Source organism: Lytechinus pictus, chromosome 2 (assembly GCF_037042905.1).
Source record: "Lytechinus pictus isolate F3 Inbred chromosome 2, Lp3.0, whole genome shotgun sequence".
NCBI classification, from domain to species: Eukaryota; Metazoa; Echinodermata; class Echinoidea; order Temnopleuroida; family Toxopneustidae; genus Lytechinus; species Lytechinus pictus.
In genome coordinates, this window is record NC_087246.1 from 21,263,082 (window position 1) to 21,283,508 (window position 20,427).

At 37.8% G+C, this 20,427-nt stretch overlaps 2 protein-coding genes across 5 annotated transcripts in view; one reads left to right on the plus strand and one right to left on the minus strand.

Annotated features, from left to right (window-relative positions):
* The first annotated feature begins 2,759 nt into the window (after positions 1 to 2,759).
* Positions 2,760 to 14,052, plus strand: LOC129283254 (uncharacterized). 4 transcript variants are annotated; one of them, XM_064113011.1, is made up of 8 exons: positions 2,760 to 2,911; positions 6,697 to 6,860; positions 8,416 to 8,452; positions 8,871 to 8,979; positions 9,890 to 9,961; positions 10,412 to 10,487; positions 11,501 to 11,577; positions 12,367 to 14,052. In XM_064113011.1, exons 2-8 carry the CDS (start codon positions 6,747 to 6,749, stop codon positions 12,440 to 12,442), a joined length of 561 nt encoding a protein of 186 aa, XP_063969081.1. In that variant the 5' UTR covers positions 2,760 to 2,911; positions 6,697 to 6,746; the 3' UTR covers positions 12,443 to 14,052. The 4 variants fall into 4 exon arrangements, with proteins under 4 accessions (XP_063969081.1, XP_063969074.1, XP_063969067.1 ...); XM_064113004.1 differs by lacking the exon at positions 2,760 to 2,911 and adding an exon at positions 3,020 to 3,168; XM_064112997.1 differs by lacking the exon at positions 2,760 to 2,911 and adding an exon at positions 3,037 to 3,317.
* Positions 14,053 to 16,736: 2,684 nt separating this feature from the next.
* The window catches only part of LOC129283245 (neurofibromin-like), a 51,921-nt gene continuing 48,230 nt past the window's right edge, over positions 16,737 to 20,427 (minus strand). Inside the window, exon 57 of the mRNA XM_064095560.1 lies at positions 16,737 to 20,313. Within this exon, the coding sequence (XP_063951630.1) occupies positions 19,936 to 20,313 (378 nt within the window). The 3' untranslated portion in view covers positions 16,737 to 19,935. The remainder of the gene's footprint in view (positions 20,314 to 20,427) is intronic.

Below are 20,427 nucleotides of genomic sequence, written 5' to 3' on the forward strand. Positions count from 1 at the left end.
AGTGTAGCTTGACTACCTTCGGAGCTAAAAAATGAAGTCACTGCCGATCGTGATGACAAAACTCATTAATTTTAGTCTGACGACTCACTATTTACTCAGTTGGGAATGATTACAAATCTTGAGGCTGAGTCACAAAGTTTGCAGCAAGCTCAAGAATCAGCTGTATCGCTCATATAGCGCCGATGGTGATGTATGGAGGCATGAGCACACAGGGCGAAATAAGGGGTTTCCCTCGTCTTCATCATCGGCAAATTGCGCAAGATAGTAGAACATGCGCACAGTATGAATTTAGAACGTAAGGTGGCACCCCAATAGCCTAGGGTTCTTCGAAAGAGTTACCTGGTAATGAATTATTGGTAGAATAAATTGACGCCGATTCATTTGATTTTACGTTTCCTTTTTTTTTTTACTGCCTGGCCTGTTTGACATTGTACAGTTGTATGAGATATAATTGTGATTTATCCAAGAAATTTACTGCCAAATCATTATTTTTATTTTCAAAACCACCACTTTCCTGACTGGGCATGTTTGAGAAATCCTTGCCCGCATGGCAGCACGTCATTTTCACTTGCCCCGGCCGTGCCGGGCAACATTCATGGGAAGCGGGATTGTCATGCCCTGGGACTCGGGAGGAGAACTAAATATCAGAAAATGTTTTTTTAAAACTCCTCTGATTCAGCAGATCTTTCTGTCAAACTGTTAAAACTAAAGAAAATCAGCTGCATGCTCTCGCTTGCCAAGCGCTCCTGGTCCTGGCTAGGCAATCCCGGATCCGGCCGGGCCAGGCGCGAAATTTCACCAAAACACACTCGACTCGAACCCAGGACTCGTCCGTGTGATATAAGGCAGACATATGCTCTCCAAAATGGGGTAGAATGGGGTCGCAATAGCACCCAAAATAAAAGGGGAAAAATTTATGCACTTACCTCGATTACGGTATATGGTATTGTATCGTGGCCTATAAACTTAAACTATAAACTATAATAACCTATGCACTAATCTAACCTTAATACATGGATCTCGAAGTTTGATGAAGGCCTGGAATGGAACTCGAACTAGTGGATGTCAGGTGCCGTTGCAGAGCGCTCCGGGGCCGATTGCACGAAAGGGTCTTTCCAAGGACCGTCTTTCGTGTCGCCCATCTTTTATGATACGCCATGTGAAACGCATTTCAAATAAATTATCTGCAAATATATTTTATTTGTCCGTTAAAATAAACAAAATGTTTGTTTATAAAATGATGTGATATCTCATGAAATTGTATAAAATTTGATTTAAAAGCAAGCTTACGAATTTTATTTGTTTATCATAAATTTCAGAAACACCCCGCTTATAGCGCATCATAAAAGATGGGCGACACGAAGGACGGTCCTTGGAAAGACCCTTTCGTGCAATCGGCCCCTGGGTCCTAGCTGTAGTGTAGCTGCCGGGGTATGGTGCTTCCTCAGGCCGGTAAGCTTTCAGCGGTGGATCCATGCACACTCAATAACAACTCATAACAACTAACCTAACTAAAAACTGTCTCCTATTTATACCCTGTGCCTTACTACGAGTTACTGCCAAGCATGGGTGAGCAAGGCATGATGTTATAATAGAACCCTATAAATTGCCCAATGCAGCAGCTTAAAGCTAACATAATACAAAGGGATGCATTGACATTAACATCTTGTATCCAAGAGAGGGGAATGTCTATTGTTATAGTAGAGGCTGTGTTCACACAGTATACAATCAAGATTAAAAGAAGTGTTCACATGATGTATGTAAATGTACATAAAATTAGTGCTTGTCTCTACAATGGATATGATGATGGATGAACGTCTATCTAGCCAGGCGGCTTCTTGAGAGTAAAAATTATTTACTAACGTATGCTTACTCTCAATGAAGCCAGGGATTCCTTCCTATTCATCTGCGTGTACCGCAAAAAACCCTGAAACTTTCGCCCCCGAGATTTCTACTTTCCTTCTAAAACATCTAGCCATAAATCATGTACATGGGATAAAACTTCATTTCCGACATTTCTACGCTCTCGGTTTTATTTTTAAACAAGAATTCATTAAAAAAATGAGAAAAATATTGTGAAAAGACGGAAGAGACTTGCCCGATGTTTACGCCGCCATCTTGTTTCCTATTGTACTTCCCCAACGTTACGCGACGCACGCGTCCGTAACGTTGGTGAAGTACAATAGGAAATCTCGGGGAAGAAAGTTTCAGGTTTTTTTGCGGTACACGCAGATGAATAGGAAGGAATCCCTGGCTTCATTGAGAGTAAGCATACGTTAGTAAATAATTTTTACTCTCAAGAAGCCGCCTGGCTAGGTCTATCGTGACACAGAATCCCGACATCGAGGCACAAACTGGACCCTCAAAAAAAGGAAAAGTTCTGTCTCATTCGTTCTCCTTCTTTCAAAATTGAAAACAAAATGGCCGATCGATACCGAGAACGAACGCAACATCATGGAGGTCTAACTTTTCCTTTTAATTTTTCAATGACAAGGCCAAGGGCGGCTGACAAGGCCAGGCCCAGGCCAGGGTTCCGGTTTGTGCCTCGAGGAGTCGATGTCAGGATTCTATGTCACGATAGACCTTCATCCATATAATCGAGGTAAGTGCATTGCCAATTTATTTTTTCCCCTTTTATTTGGAGTGCTATTGCGACCACATTTTACCCCATTTTTTAGAGTTCCCATGACCATGTCTGCCTATCACACGGACGAGTCCTTGGCTTCGGCCCGCTTCGCGGGCCGGAGCTCCCTGGCCCTGGGTTAGCTCGACTCGAGTTCATGCTCAGTCACATTCAATCAAACTCACGCTCGCTTTACCGACCTCTTTATCGAAGTAATCGTGCTGATGTTCCAGTCAAGATGGTGGATTTTCAAGCTCAAATACTGTCTACCTGTCAAAGCATTTATATGTAAGTGTCTCATCAAAGAAAAGGGAAATTCGGATCCGATAATGAACTCCAATCGCGCCTGCTCCAAGGTTAAGGGCGGTACACAAACATTACTGCATACAATGGGCAATAGAGGGCGACATACCGGTAATTGCCCCGGCGCTAAAACTGAAATAGCGCTGCCCCCAGCTAGCTGGCCGCTGGATCCTTGCTTGCCTGGCAGCCGGCGTGGGGCCGGGCGCGGCGCGGCCGGAGCATGCAACGCAGCGCGGCGGCATGCAAGTGACATACAAGTACGGTTATCAGGTCCACTGATCAGGTGTTACACTTTCATCAGTCTTCAAAGTGTGAATTCATTGTTTTTTAAACAGCTTTACGTGGAACCTTAAAGCATCAAGTTCCAAGGCAAGGGGGTATAAAGAATACGGTAAGTAATTCTCCAGCAGAGGCAAAGGCCGGCTGGACGTGGACTCAGTCTCAGCTGGAGAAAATGATTCTCAAATCTCAATCCATGCACAAACTTGACAAAGTCAAACTTAAAAAATAAAATAAATGATGCTCGAGCTAAGGCAAAGGCCGAAGCCTAACGGCAAACTTAAATTTAAAGCCAAGCAAGGCAAAGCAAAAGGCTATTAAGTTATTACTAGACTATAGTATTTAGACCAAAAGCTTCAGTCTGAGACTGTGTTTCAATTTCCTTGCCTTGGTTATTCCGCTAGACAAGCTTGCTTTAGGATGGGGGGCCGGGGTCGGGTGTCCGGACACTTTATATTTTTGAAGCCTTCTTTTTTGTCTTTGGATTACACTAAAAATATGAATTCAATACTTGTAATCATCTTCTATTTTGTTCTTTATAATATTTCCTAACATTTTGTACTTAAAATTTATGAAACTTCGCTTTCAAATTTTTCCAAATGACTTTCTAAATTTGATCGTCCGGACACACAACCTGTCCGGACACACAACAACTGGGTATACTACTGACTAGAATCCGGGACAGCCCGACCCGCTGCCCTCAACAACTCGACCCGGTCGAGTTGTCCAGGGTTGGCTCTGAATCAGACAACTCGACCACTTGAATTCTTCTCCAACATTTCATGAAATAAATTTTCCGGGACGATTTGTCCAGGGCAGCGGGTCGGGCTGTCCAGGGTCAGTTTGTCCGATGGTCGGGCTGTCCGGACCCCGCTTAAGTTTAGTATAGACAGCTGGCAGCCGTCTGTTTCGAGGAGTTTTTTAACATTTTTTTAAATTTCAAATTTCTCCTCGTACACAGAGTGACAGACGGCTCGCTATCGTGCAGCAACCATTAGCTAGGGGATTAACAATGCAAAATCCCCCGACGGTGCTCATTGATTTTTGTCTTTATTTCGATGTTTCATAAAAATATATAAAAAGAATTGTACCAAAATAAAGATTATTATTCCGTTTTGGCCTGAAATGAACCAAAACGGGGAAAAATAAACTTAAAAGGGGAAAAAACAATGACTTACTTCGGCTGTTGTGCAACTTCAACCCTGTTTTATCCGAACTTAATACATAAACATATGGCCATTGAGTCCCCTGTACAGATCGAGCTAGAACTTCGGTCTCTGTATTTGGTGAGTGGAGCCAATGGAGTTCAGCCTAACAACCAACATAACAGAGACCAAAGCTTTTGGTCCAGCTTTACTACCACTAACTTACATTCAATTTATGTGTTGCCAAGCGTTTTGAGTTTGGCCAGTTTTGAGTGACATGTGTTCCCCGGATGCCTGGGGGCCACTTACATTGACGAGTGGATACCATGCCCAACCCAAAAAACACGTAAAAAGGATGTCTTTTTCACGTAGAGTCTCACAAGTTTAAACTGTCTAGATAATCGTCAATTACCAGAAGTAAAGATCGGAAAACCTACAGGAGAAGTCCTTCATTTCCGTACCTGATGTGATGTGATGTGATGAAGATAGGGCACGTTAAGTACTACCTCAAGCGATGTTCGTGCAGGCTCCACTCCACTACCGCTACACTACCTCCACCCCCCCCCCCCCCCCCCCCCGAGGTGTAGCAATTGTGAAGTGGAGCCTGCTCGAACATCGCTTGAGGTAGTTACGTACGTAACGTAATAAGGGTGTCAAAAACACTTAAATAATGAAAAAAGATGGTATCTATTTCGCTAGGTTTGGTATTTGGTCCAAACTGTAAGATTGAGCCAAAGAAAATGTAGCAGGGCCTAGATCTATTGGTGTAGATCTACCCTACAATTTTATAAGTGTCATTTTTTAATTCCTCTCATTCAGTGCTTTTCATACATATATAACATACTATAGGGTCAAAGGTAATTAAAATTATTTTGCGCTAACGTCTTTATACGTAATTTTCACGGCGGAATATTTTTTTAGATATATGATCTAAGACTAATTTCGTACCAACATGCATGTAAAAACAGAGTCAAAATCATACAAGAAAGAGGAATTTAAACCAACTAACGAGTTACATGTATCAACACATGAATTGATAAAAGATAAATTCAAAACATAAAAAATACATCATCTAGCACCAAACTAGTATTATGTGACCCATCTAAATCCAGCCATGATCAAAATGATTGTGTCTAGAGACTTGACTCCAGTGTATTTCTTCTTCTTGTTCTTCTTCCTCCGCTTGCTTCGGAGATCAGCAGATAGATCCTGCAAATGCAAGTATAGTAAGTTGTGTTGTATTGTAATAGTGGTCAGTCAGAGAAGATGTGTTCAGCAGGGAGTATATTAGCCCTCAAGTGAAGATGACCTTAGCTAAACAAAATAACAGCAAAGACCAAAGTAATTTTGTAATAATTATACAATCAAGTAGAGTAGCATTGCACTCATCTATGTGATCTCCATGCTGTGCACTAATAGTCCAGGTTAGGTGAAAGTCACAAGGCAAATCTACACATTACATGTATGTCTTCATGATCCACTTTTTCAATAAAGTAAAAGTCACCTTTCCAGGGAACATCAATTCCATAATATAACATGCTTGTGGTGTGAAGGCCTCTTCCATGCTTTTTTGTGGACCAATCCCACCTCTTGAATAAATCAAATACTACATTGTAATTCCATCAATATAGGTTACACCAACATATTTCTTGGTAGGAAAACAAATATTTAAGGGATCTGTTAGTGACTTCCATGTTATGAGCATCTCATTGCTGAATACAGTCTCCAATGAATTAATTAATAGTAGGCCCATGATTTTTTAATCAAATTTAATTTGAAGTGTATGCATACAATTTTTTTTTCTTCAAATTCATAAAGACCTAAGATCTATTTGTACTTTCTTTAAACTTGCCGCAACTCTCAACCATGGTTTTAATGCTGAAATTATAATTGTTCATTGTTTATATTGTTTATTAATTTATTACCGCATACTGTTTTACTAAAGAATAATGATTTATGAATCCTTTTTAATACTTTGTATAAACCATCTAAAGCCCTGTATGTTAACATACACGTAACTGAAGTATTTACATGTAATGCATATTGCTTATAAAAAAGGACACAATACTTGCGCGATCATGCAGCCAGGTATATTGATATTTAATAATCTTAATTAGTAAAAATTAATGAATAATTAAGCTTAATTACACTTTTAATTTAATCTCAACTATCAAAGTAAAAAAATATGTTTTAAAATGTTAACAACATTTATGAAATTAGGATTGTCATGGATATTGAATTGAGATTTTCCAAATTATTTTCCTTATGTTTTGAACTATTTTCATGGAACTTTCTAAAATTGCTTCTCTTTATTCTTTCTTATGATGAAAATTGATATTTTCCTAGGCTAGAGGGTTCTATTTTCCTAATATCTGAGGAGAGATAAAGCACTCAACATGTCAAAGAGAACATCGAGCACAAGCAAGAAGAAATCCAAGCAACGGAAGATTTCAAGCTCCAGTATCCGCAGTGACAGCCCCATTGTTAAAACAGCTGCAAATCTTAGTCAGGTAACATAGTGTGCTATAGAGTACCAAAATGATTACGTCACAATAAACTTTTTTTGTATTCACAACATTTTTGATAGCATATTTTGGTAGAGCATAATGAGATACCTCCACAATACACATTGGTGGGAATCGGTCTATTGGGGCCTTAGATATGACCTCATTAATACATATTTAACCCCATTGAAATCAATGTATTCATGAGGTCATATCTCAAGACCCATCAAATTTGGGCTGGGTAGGTATTTCTTCATGCTCTACCAAAATATGGTATCAAAAATGCTGAAATGCAAAAAGGGCAAATTGATGACCTCACACTTCGGTCCTCTATTCAGGGGGGACATATTGACTGATTTCAAGTTATGTGTTGACAGCTTTTTATTTGGTGTTTGACCAATTTTTACACCAGCCTGAACATCAAACTTGAAATGGGTGCTTTTGCTGGGACAGATATCACTTGACGCTTTCGCTAACAATTGGTATCATTTTTGTTCATCAGCATTCAGTTTTCAAGCTACGAGTAAGTTAGGCAACAACATGGTTCAAGCTTTTAACACCAACACCAAACTTGAAATCACCCATCAAGGTAGGAAGCATGATACATATGCTTTTAACAACAGTAACAACACCAAACATGAAATCATGTATTGGCGCTACAAGTAGGGTATTGTCTGCTGTGCAAACTCTTCACTTAAGTTAAGGGGTCTGATTACGCAGCCTAGTGAGACACCCATGCCTTTTTTGTTTTATAAGGCCCTGTGTTAGTCTTGTTTGTCAGGGATTGTGCCTGCAGATGAAGTGGGGTTGGCAGCATGGTTCAAGGTCTTACTCTTTCATTCTAATGCAACACTGATCTTGAAATCACTGAATATTGTTTTGTCAGGTTAGATGATTTTACATATTTTCTTAGGACTTTTGAGGAAGATATGATTATGTTTAGATTGTCACTTTGAGTAATGAAGATTAACAACAGTTGTGTAGTATGCTGGAACAAATCGCTCATCTTTAGTTAATAGACCAGTTCTTTTTTAAATGACCCTTCCTTTCTTTAAGATGGGCAAATTTCAAAGCAAGATATTTTGTAGATATGCATTATAGCAGGATGCAGAAATTGCATAGACTAGGTGATTAGAATAGCGCATCAATTAACACTTGAAGGCAATTTTTTGCATTTCTACTTTGAATGCATTAGTTTGTTGCTATTACAATGACCAACCAGTCGCTTAAGGACACATTATTGCTTACCAGTGGATCTAATAAAAAGCACAATTCAAAAGAATATATGAATAATCAAGACATCAAATTGGTGCTTATCTCATTGATTATTAAACCCTCATGCTATTTTAGTTCAAATGACCTTCTGATCATGCACAGGATGGAACTGTGAACTGGTCTTTTAGCAATCATGTTCAAGATTCAACAGGAAGGATTCAGTAAATATTTGTAAATGTTTTTAAACTGTGAATAAATACTCTAGTCTTAGTGTTTAATTTTGTTTATGAATGATAAATATACATTCAAGATTTTATTTGTGCTGTTTTATTACATTTTCCATCAGATTTCTAAGCCTCAAAAGAAGAAAGCACTAAATGAAGGTGAGTCCAATAACACTATTAAAACCTCATCCAAAACTCAAATCCCAGCTGTGAATTAATTGCCATGAGTTGTCATGTGATTAGATATATGAAATTCAGCTCAGTACATAGAACGAGAGTCACAATGCATCAAAACAACATACATGTACAGTCTTGCAGCCGGGAATTAGAAATTACTCTCCAAATTCAATTTATTGTTGCCATGAGGTTTTTACCCTTTTTTAAAAACAATTTTGTTTTCTGTGTTGCATCAGGGACTTCGCCACCGACGATGAAGGTCTGATAAAGCTTGCACCCTCACAAGTGAAAGTTTAACAAATCGGTATCATTTCATTACTATGAAAATGATTGTTTTTATTATCATGATTGTTTTTATCAACATTAAACTTTATTATTGATAAATTTGTTTTGCAATCAGGTGATATGTTCAAGGAACGAACAGTATCTGCAAGAACCTTCTCACGTTGGAAACCCATTAGTAAATCATCCCAGGCATTGCTTGTTCAAACAATCGATAGTGCCATTGTGTGAGTATTGGGTACTCTACAAAGTTGACAGGCACCAACACTTCTGAATTAAAGTCATTGTGCTTGTGAAATCTGTACATGTATATTCACTTGAAGTTCACATATGACTTACATTCATGATTGTGATTAATTATTACACACTCATTTTTTCTTTTAAAATAATCATATGACATTTGATTTTTTTTCCACCACTGCTGTAAGATATGCTTTGGCTCCTCCTTAAAAATGTAAAAGCATCATTACTGAAACTTCTCTCAGGGTTGTTTAAATAATTTTTGTTGTTTGTTTTGAAGTGTTTCAAATTGTTTTTAAAAATGTTTTAAATTATTGACAATTGTATTTTAAAACACGTTATAGGAACAAAACATTTTTATTGTATCAACCATACTTATCAATGAATCAATTAAGAGCTTCTCTATTATTAAATCCATAACAAATGCCCCTCTGGAAATCTTCCACATGTTTCATCCCAACCTCTTACCAAAAAAAAAAAAAAAAAAAAAAAAAAAAATATCTTCCATCAAAATCAAGTGCACAGAAACTTTCAAAATAACAGATCTTCAAACAATTACGAATACAAAAGGCACGCCTGCACTCCCTGCTCAGTTGGCTTATACTCTGGGATGTTCGGTAGTATACCAGAAGAATTTGAATATTTGAAATTTCATGTAATGAAATACAAAGGAATAGTGAGTGTAAAAATCATTGGCTTCTTCGTTTGCATACCACCTGTGCTATGCCCATCACTGTTTTGTCAAACTCAGTGACAAGGGAAAAACTATCGTATATTCATTTGGATGAACAACAGAAAATATCCACTGCATGCTCTTGATATTTCTCTTTGTATTCAAATCAACTTATTATCAGAGTAGACATGGCTACAAATTTGAAATTTTTATTACACCTATAGGTCTGTTTTGTCTGAGACAAGTTCTGTGGCTTACGCCGATGTACAAGGCGTTCTAAATAGGCTGAAAAAGAGGTAAGGATATAAAAGTGAAATAATTTCAACACTCCTAATCTTGTATAAAGCTGTGAGAATTACATATTTTTCAAAATCTTTCTCATATCTCTATTTTCAGAATTATGTATATGAAGGTTAATTTAGACCTAAAGCTTTTCTCTTGTACTTTCATTAAATTATAAGTACAGATAAACTTGCATATGTTCACCTTCCAAGTCAAATATGCATCTTAAGTCAATACATTTTTTAGACAAAATTATGCAAATCATGTGTTGTATACCACTTCTCAGTAAAATTTCTCCAAAGTTGAACAGATTTATGTGGTCCTAAAATGCTTGACTTGGGCAAATGTATCTGTATTCCTCGAATATTATTAAAGAAAGTGCGGCAATTATCAAAGGCAACCAATATCATTGCACAGTTCCATGGTAATTTTATTGTGGACACCAATTTTTAATTTCTGTTTAGGATACTTGACAAGGCTTGGAATCTGAAGGCACCTGTAACTAAACGCCCAAATTTCAACACGTTGGAGGCTGCTTGTGTGAGTATGGTGCAGTCTGTATGAATTCCATAGTGAATTTAATTGGCTTCAGGACCCTGTCTTACAAAGACATGGAAATCCATCCATACCATAAATTTTTTCTCCAGGAAATTATCTCAATCTCCTTATTAAACAAAGAGAATCACACTGAATCTTCAAAAGAATGATGAATGTATGAATACACATCATATCTAGAAAATATTTTGAATAAACATGCATTTTAGATGTTGATATTGCTGGCTTTCCATAGTTGTGGTTGATCGGATCAATCGCACCTCTTTGTAAGACGGGCCCAGGTATGTTTTTTAATGCCTCTGCTTACTGTAGGTAGTTGCCTGGTTTATTGGGTGACATGATGTGACATTCGATCCTGTGACAATTGCTCCGGGAATTATTTTTGTCTAAGATGTAGGGTAATAGGTTTAGGGTTGCAATAGGGTTTTATGTTAGGTTTAGGGTAGGGTATATTGTTAAATCGAGGGTTGAATTAGCTATTTGATTAGAGTGTGTCATTTGTCAGATGTTTGGTGTGGAATGCAAACTTGATCAAGTTATGGCAGAAGCACAAATAGTTCTGTCAATGATATTATATTGAAGTGCTGCCCTGGCTATCTGATCAACTGCATGATTCCGCCTTTGCTTGCGAAGACGACCACAACTTCTTGCACCACATGTTCTTGTGGGTTTGAAGATGCCTGATTAGACCAATCTTTGCCTGGGAAGTCAAACTCGTGCAATGTGGTCAAGCAAATGCCAGTGGTGGGGCAGGCCAAGAGATGGTGCTTGGTCTGCCTTTTTGACATTCCTGCTTTTGCTGGTTTAACCTCATACAAATTGGATGGTAGGCTAAATGGATATGTAATTCCTTATATGAGACATACATGTAGATTATGATTGTTTCACAATGTTGGCCTGACAAGTAAAGCAGTTATGTTGTATTTGTTTCAAAGCAAGCTGAAGTAATTCATGTATACAACTGTTATTCATACTTACATATTTTGTATTTCTTGTAGAGAAAGATAGAAAGTGAAGCTCTAGAAGCATCGAATCAAGAGGAACTCCTGTCTGAAATGGTGGAGCAAATGACAAGGTAGGAAGAAAGAATAGGAATTGAAATGTTAAGCTGAGGTGGAAGGGTATGGGGGGTGGGGTGGAGTTATTGCAGGGCTTGAATTAATCCAAGGCCACCAAGGCCATAGCCGTAAAAGCTGTTGACTAACCTTGAATCCCCTCTCATTGGCCTTGAATATTTAATGTGTTCCCTCTCCCAACATGTGCTGTAATATAGAAAAGTGCTAAAGTGGTCTTGCCCTAAAGTATCACAATTCAAGGCCTGTAGGTAGGTTTTTATTGACTCAATGTGAGTAGAGTTGTAAGATATTGCATATTTGTGTTTAGCATGGTATTCCCATTTCTATTCATACGTAAGACAAACTCAAATGATTGCTTTAGACAACTGCCTTATTTTTCTTTATTTCTTGTTTCCCACCATTTTTCTTTCTTTTTTCACCTTTTTTCCCCCTATCGCTCTATGCCCAATTTCTCCCCGTTTATCACCTGTCTCTCTTTCTGCCTCCCTCAATGTTTTCTTTTCTCATCCCTCCCTTATGCCCCAACTTTCTTCCCAACTCTTCCCCTCTTGTTTCTCCTCTCTTCCTCTGCCACACTCTTCCTCTCTTGTTTTACCCTCTCTCTCTCACCCCCTCCCCCTCATCCTATGCCCCAACTCCCCCCCCCCATGCCTGTACCTAACTCATCCCATCTTGCTCTACCCTCCCCCTTCTTCCTATGCCAAAACTATCTTGCCAATCCCTGTACTACCTTACTCTTCCTGTCTCTCTCCACCCCCCTTCATATTCATACATGTACTCTTTTACAGGACGGTGCAAGAAAAGGAGGAAATCTTAGAGAAGCTTGACAAAGGCAGCAGTGAAGCAAGAAAGGAGAAATCTTGATTTGATGAGAGAGGGAGAGATTATATTCGGTTTGAGATATGATTACTAGTATGGGAAAGGGATCATTGGGGCCCTGTTTCTTGAAGCTAATGTCAAAGGAATGTCCAAGCTTCTGTTACTAGGGGGTCATGGAATTTTATTGGTCAAGATTGCATTTTACATTGATGTAAATTAGCATTAAGTGGTTGATTACAAGTTCAATGAAACATGGCCCCATTATAAGAATTGAGACTGATTCTTATTTAAAACTTGATCGAAACCCATTCCTTATTACTTGCAAGTGCACAGTTAAGATTGATTTTGTGTTGTGATTGATAAGAATGACCAATAACTATCAATGACTTTTCAAAGACATGCACTGTTTTAATGCTACATATCTGCTGTGTACAGTAGGTGCATGATATTAATTACTGAAAGCAGATTGACTCTATGAACTCAATTATTTCCATCAAGATATTATTATATATTTCTTGTTTGATTAAAAAGTGCATGAGCTGTTTGAGCATATTGCCATGGCAACTGCATTGTGAGAGTTAAAAGCAGATGGGCTATAGTTTGGACAAAATGAAACAAACAATGAGAGAGAGATGCATAATCTTGAAAACTGCAACGAGTTGCAATCTTCATACCAATTGGGATGTAAAGTTGGCCATGTGGGTAATATTAGCATGGAGCGTTGTGGCCCAGTGGATTAGTCTCTGGACTTTGAAACAGAGGGTTGTGGGTTCGAATCCCAGCCATAGGGTAATTTCCTTCGGCAAGAAATTTATCCACATTGTGCTGCACTCGACCCAGGTGAGGTGAATGGGTACCCGGTAGGATTTATTCCTTGAACGCTTTAGCGCCTATTAATATGGCGGCTCAGCTACAGCCAGGGTAATAATATGATACCAAGTATTAAAGCGCAGTTGAGTATATGCACATAGTAACTGCACTATATAAATGGACATATTATTATATTGTTGTCTTGTAAGGCTGAGGGAACTCCTCCATTTGCCCCAAGACACAACATGACTTGTCTTTGTCAAATTTCACACAGGCCGAGAAAGGTTTAGTGATCTTTATTGTCACCAGTCATGCATGATATCATTTGTAACTTACAACTTCATGAAATGCTGCCTAGGTCTGTTTATTTTTCCTTTCCTTTCTCCCCCCCCCCCCCATCTTTCAGGGTTTAGAGTCTTCCTTTCACACAAAGTCACTGACTGTCAATTGAAGATCTTAGGGCATAATATGGAGAAAAAGATCAGTGCAATGCATGTGGGACCAAAGTAAATATGATGTTCTTCTATTCTGTATTCAGGAAATAATTTTCCTGGTATTGCATCGCAATTTGCTCCACATTTTTGAAAGACTGCTATGCATGAAGTCTTTTGTATAGCATATTTTTACATAGGACTGTACATTTCTTAGTCGAGAGCTTTTCTCTCATGACCAAAAATTCTGTTCAAATTTGTAATGCAAAGTTATTCCCTGGTATTCTTTCAGAATTTAATAGAGCATTTCAGATGAAATCTCCAGATATTTTGTGTAAATCTGTCCATATGTTTGTAAATATGTGAATATATTATTTGTGGATTTTGTATATTAAAGATGAAACTGAAATGACAGACACCTGTTTTTCATTCAATTTTGTTTTCTATAAATAAAAACCCACGTTCTCAATAAGGCAATGAGAAATCAAGGAGGGTGTTGTTTCACAAAGTTTTAAGTACGACTTAGAGTCGCACTTAAATACCTAGTTGTGCACGTTATAAAAGGCATGACCGCATTGGTCAGATCATGCTAAGAAACACCCACCAGGTGACCGACTGTTACTATGGGAACTTATAAAACGTGTAACATTTCTTTTCATGAAACACCCCTTGGCAGTGTAAGAGAAGAGGTGTGTGCCTGTTGTGCCTCCTCCAGGTGGGTGTTTCATAAAGCTGGTCGTAAGATAAGAGCGACTTTAAGAACGACCGGTGAACCTTTCTCACGCGCTAAATAATTACCAATGAACATATAATGGTAAACATCATTTACCACAAGAAAGGATCACCAGTCATTCTTAAAGTCACTCTTAACTTACGAACAGCTTTATGAAATGGACCCCAGGTGTAGATAGGAAAAACCATTTCCTTTATTAAAGATGAATCAATTGAGTGATCAAGTTGATACTGGAATCAGAAAAAAAACCAATACCAGGGCCTCATTGCATAAAAGTTACCATTATTGTAACTTTGCCATTCAATGGTAACTTGCATTAAATCCTTGATTTTGATTGGCTGTTGATCAGCGTGACCATTGTAGTTACAATTGGATGGCAAAGTAATCATAATATTAATTTTTATGCAACTGGGCCCTGGGATGGAAAAAAAAAATTAAAAGATAATTTTTCAATAACAACAAACCACCTGAAAGTACACATACTGAAATAAAGATAAGGCATATATTCTTAGTTTGTTTTTTATTTAATAAGCACAAAATATATATGCCATTTTCATACATAATCATAATTAACAGAGAACTGTGGACAGTTGATGCAAGTTTTGTCAACAAAGTTGGGTACAATTAACACATAACACAACATGGATATGACCACCATATATAAAACTTAAAATCACCTGGATATTGATTAATTGATCCTAAATAAACAATATGATGCTATACACCGGGGGGGGGGGGGGGGGGGGGGGGCTATGGCATAAGGCTACTATTATGGTAATTTAACCATCCAATGGCAACTCCCATGGAATCCTTCATTCAGATTGGTTGCTAAGCATCATTCACATGGCAGCTACCATTCAATGGCAAAGTCGTGACAACTGGAAGTCAAGCAGAACACTGTCTTGATCACACTTGCTGAATAAAATAACTGAACTCAAGTAATTTGGGCAAGTGAAGGTGAGACATCGCTGATCTAGATGTACATGTATCTAGCTTACCAAAGTGAAGCTGATGAAAGATTAGGAGGATGTCAATGATGAGGATGATGGAGGAGAAGAAAAATGATGATGGCGATGATAACAGCATTTATATGGAACCATTTTTGTTCAAACAACATTCTTCTGACAGAAGTAGCATTTGAATGTCTAACATAACATTACTTTTCAGATAACAGAGCAAGTGATAGTATGTCTATCACCCATATTATTAAAACGTCACTAGATGTAAACGTCAACTAGTTCTTAATCTTGGGTATGTGGAACACAATTCTTGGCATTTGTGGCTCTCTAGGCAAAGCAACATATCATTGTATGTGCGTCAGAACCTTGCATCTCTTTATTAAATAAGAAGTTGAAAGTTCAGTATCGTGGCTTCCTGAAAACTAGAAAGCCTCATCCAGATATGATGAGACAAAACTCCTAGTATTCAAATGCTGATGCGCGCTTTTGTCACAGTGCGCCAAGTTGACGCCTGTTGCCGTGGTTATCCACGCTATTTTATTTTCATGAGTCCACTGTTTTGAAGTAATGAGTCCACCCTTAAAACGGTGGACTCATGAATAAAATAGCGTGTTTAACCATGGCAACAGGCATGAATTTGGCGCACAGTGACAAAAGCGTGCATCAGCACTGGACATTTTTCAATATACGCGGCAAATAAGCGTAATTTATACAGGAAATCTGCATAAACCATGGGTTCGGCCGATGGTTTTCAAAACCACCTTTGTGAATTCAGGCCAAATTGTCCAAAGCTGTGTGGCTACAATTTTATGATGTCATGACTCCCTTATAACGTTACTCCCATCATATGCCAAAAAGATTTTACTATTCCAACATGAGTCATGATGAATGTTAAATGTTATGACTGACTGTGCAACTTTGAACAGATTATTCTTTTTTTTTGTATAAAATCTTAATGGTCCCTATTTTGGGGTCACCTTGGAGCAGGGTTGCTTGCCTGTGCCATGTCTTAACGAGCCTTATGAAATGGGATTTGTCATCCCTTTGATATGGTTTAGAAGCTTCATTTCAGGAGAAAAAAGCAGTGGAATACACAGACTATCTCTTTGGTGAGAGAGAAGTGATTTTCATCAGAATTAGGGAAACGGGGTGCTATCATTGTTACTGAAAAAAAAAGCAGTTTGAGTGGTCCTTTTCTGGACTGCTAAGCCTCAATGTTGAAACCTGGTTTTAATCAATAAACAAAATGATTTCTGCCTTACAACATGTCCTAGTAAAGTTCTGACAATTGATTCAATAATATGCAATGTAAAATTATGCAAATCTATGGTACGATAATCGTAATCTCTTTGTGGAAATATATCTAGTAACAGTATCTACTAAAACAAAGATATATCACGTGAAAGTTGGTGGTAGGTGGAAGGATTTAATGAATCAAAGAGAAAAGAAATGGACTACTAGACTGAATCACTGGTCATATATCAAAGAGGAATTGGCAATGGGAACAAGCTACATGAAGCACTGGACATCCAACAAACATGTGTTGAGTTATGCAAAAGATTACAAACACAGTGATCTATACACAAATACATGAATGCTTGAACACATCGTAGAAGACCCAGGCAACTAATCCACATGTTTTGCATATTTAACAAAGCATATATTCATATTAATTAAACATTTTTCAAATACATCATGATACTATTATAGGTATATAGTTCTGGCAAGTTGTACAAATATCATTTCATTCAATTCTAACATTCTCCATCTGCATGTTCAATTCTACAAGTATATATATATTTTTATATATATATACAATGAATTGTACAATGTAGTTTCTGAACCAGTAGCGATGGCCCTGTACATAAATATATATATTCACATTTTGTACAATACTCTTTCTACATCCTTTTACAGTATGTATTTTACAACAATGTTAAAAGATCTACAAACTGGGATTAGGCAAACAGTGTGGAGAGGGATACTTTATCTCAATATGCATTTCTGTATCTAATTATCTACATGTACAGTACACAAAACATATTCATCTGGAAAATAAAATCATTCAAACTGTATGTAAAACTAAATGTAAAAACTAAACTCATGTGGAGGTATGTTTGCAAAGTGCATTTATATTCTTTGTTGATTTACTAATTTGTTTCTACCAAACATCTACAGCATGATGACATAATAAAAGAAAGGGGACACGGATATATAAAGGAATTCCTGGTGGATTGCAGATAGCATATTTTAGCAAGCAATATTCATTATCTTACCCAAGGTCAATAGAGTATTCTCAATCTACTATACAAAAATATCTATGAATCCTTATAGTGTAATTCTTATCAAATAGGCCTATAGCTTGAAATTAAGTGATAATGGCTCATGCCATTGCTATCATAGCATTTAGAGACATCATGTCTGACATTTCAGAGACTTGCTATATTGTGGAAACTCGAGTGAATGCATAAATAACCGGTCCAGACAAGGATTTCAGCCCTTGGTAAGGAAATTTGTTTAAAAATCTCAATTCTTGTTGAGGCTGATCATGCATACAAACCAATGGCCAATTTATTTTTCATCACAACACATCCCTCTTCACTCATGCCTGCCAGAAGCAAAAGCTTTCTTCCCAACAGTTATATGACCCCAAATTAAAGACTTGCCTTCTTATAGGGTTTGGAGGGCTATTGTGTGAAAATTGGTCTGCCTAAGCTATAGCCATAGGTCTTGCATGCGATGGGTGCATGAACTACAAACTGACCTGGGGCCCGTCTTACAAAGAGTTGTGTTTGATCCAGTCAAGCGCAACTATGGAAAGCCCGCAACGTCAGCATTTAAAATACATGTTTGTTCTAAATATTTTCTAGAAATGACATATATTCATACATTCAATGTTTTCTTGACAATTCAGTAGGCTTCTCTTTGTTTTCAAAGGACATTGAGCAAATTTCCAAAAGAAAAAATTATGACATTGATGGATTGCCATATACTTGAGATTTATCGGATCAATCGTAACTCTTTGTAAGACAGGGCCCGGAACTCTTGTAGCGGAATCATATCATACAATGGAATAGCTCTTTTTTTTTTCTCCTGTTCACCTTGTTCTCAAAAATATCAATTCATGTGCATATACTTGACAAAAAAAACCTTGTTTCCATCAGATAGGAAGGCAGTCATGATTTACAGCAGCAAAAGAAATGTAGGGCAGTATATGATGAAAGATTCAAACAAAAATGATAACTAGAATTGGGTCCCAATAACACAAACCTTGACAGCAACTGACCATACACTTGATTTGTATGATTGATCGCGAATAAGAAATGATGCAATCAATCATACAATCAGCCCTATTATTAATGCTCAATCTATTCCAATAGCACCACCTATTGTTCAAATTTGTCGGGCAAAAGTTTTTCAATAATTACCATAGGTTGTAACAAAATGGGGCCTGGATACTAGATGACAAATGATTTTTCAACCTTCTTCTAATTATTAGTTCATCTTGTTATTACAAATATAAATTTGAGGATGCAAGAGTGATGGAATTAAAGTTTATTAACCTAGCAAAAGTTTTCCAATATTAGCATAGGCAGTAACAAAATAGGGCCTGGATCTGGCTCGAGGACATATGATTTTTCAACCTTCTTCCTCTAATTATTAGTTCATCTTGTCATTACAAATAGAAATTTGAGGATGCAAGTGTGATGGAATTAAAGTTTATTACCCTTAATTTCCTTGGTTTTGTTGGGGTTTTTGTGTCATTTCCGATGGACTGTGAGGCAAGGAGAGTGCGGAGGGGCGGCCAAATAGTGTGGAAATGTATGTCTGATAAAATGAAGCAAATACTAGGCAGAGAGAAATAACAAACTACACACCTATGATCAATAGCTGCGTTTTGTGTAATGGAACCCAAATGTACATTTCAAATAAGCACCATATTTCAGCAGTGGCTATGAACCTGTGACTGAAATAACCTTTGAAATCTCTGGACAAATTATATCAAATTAGTGCTGTGTATAGGGTTGCAACATATCATTTCCAATGCAATGAGATAAACCTGATAATGTGATTCCCTCAGGGAAGAATTTATCTTGAGAAAATAGTCGGATGCAATTTGTCTTCATTTAGAGCAAGGCCGGCAATTGCTATAATTTCTAATTCCAATTACTCTATTTACTAACATGTTAAGTATTGACTTGCATACCATTTTTGACAAGGGAACATTCCCTGTTGGTGACTACAACAAACTTTATAAAAGTAATACAAAATCAATCTCAATAAGTACCACATACATTGAATAAATTCTGCTTCAACACACACTGTCCCATCCAACTTTCATCACCGGAATACATATACTCTGATACATTTACAAAATAAAACTTCACATCTTTAAGTCGTTACCATATCCCCACTTCTATGGGCAGTTTCAATCTTGCTATAATCAATTATAAATAAATTTCTTTCATGAACATATTTTCATTTCATTGAAATCCCAGTTCCATGAGAATTGTAGCATTTGTGATAAGTGCAGAAGCACATTGTACAAGTCTTTAAATAAGGTAATGATTTGAATAAATACAAACATCTGGTGCTAGGTCAGTGCTACCTGTTGGAAGGCTGCTGCTGCTTCTTCCGTTTGAAGCTACTCCGGTGCTGCGGCCTGGCCTGGACGTTCCCGGTCAAGCTTGTGGAGGTCATCATGGTTTGGTGGTCCGAGCAGTGTCTTAGACGCTGGGATGGCACTGCGAAGAGCTGAGCACTGTGGGACGATGAAAGCTGTTCAACATCGGACGCAGAGTGGGAGGAGCAGAGAGATGACATGGAGTTGGAGAGGTTACCTACCACTAAGGGCGTGGTCAGTGAGAAGAACTCTAGCGTGGGTACCGACAGCCAATCATTGTCGTCTCCTGTTCGGCACTGCTCTGCCATGGCCTGTAGAAGCTTCACAAAGTGGTCGGATGTACCTCGGATCTCAGATTTCTGAAAATGATTGGGAATTAGTCAGGGAATTCATCATCAGCAGTGCTTAAGAAAAGTACATCTAACATTAACCATTGTATGCAATGTAGGTAAGTGTAAATGATGGTGTCGTCT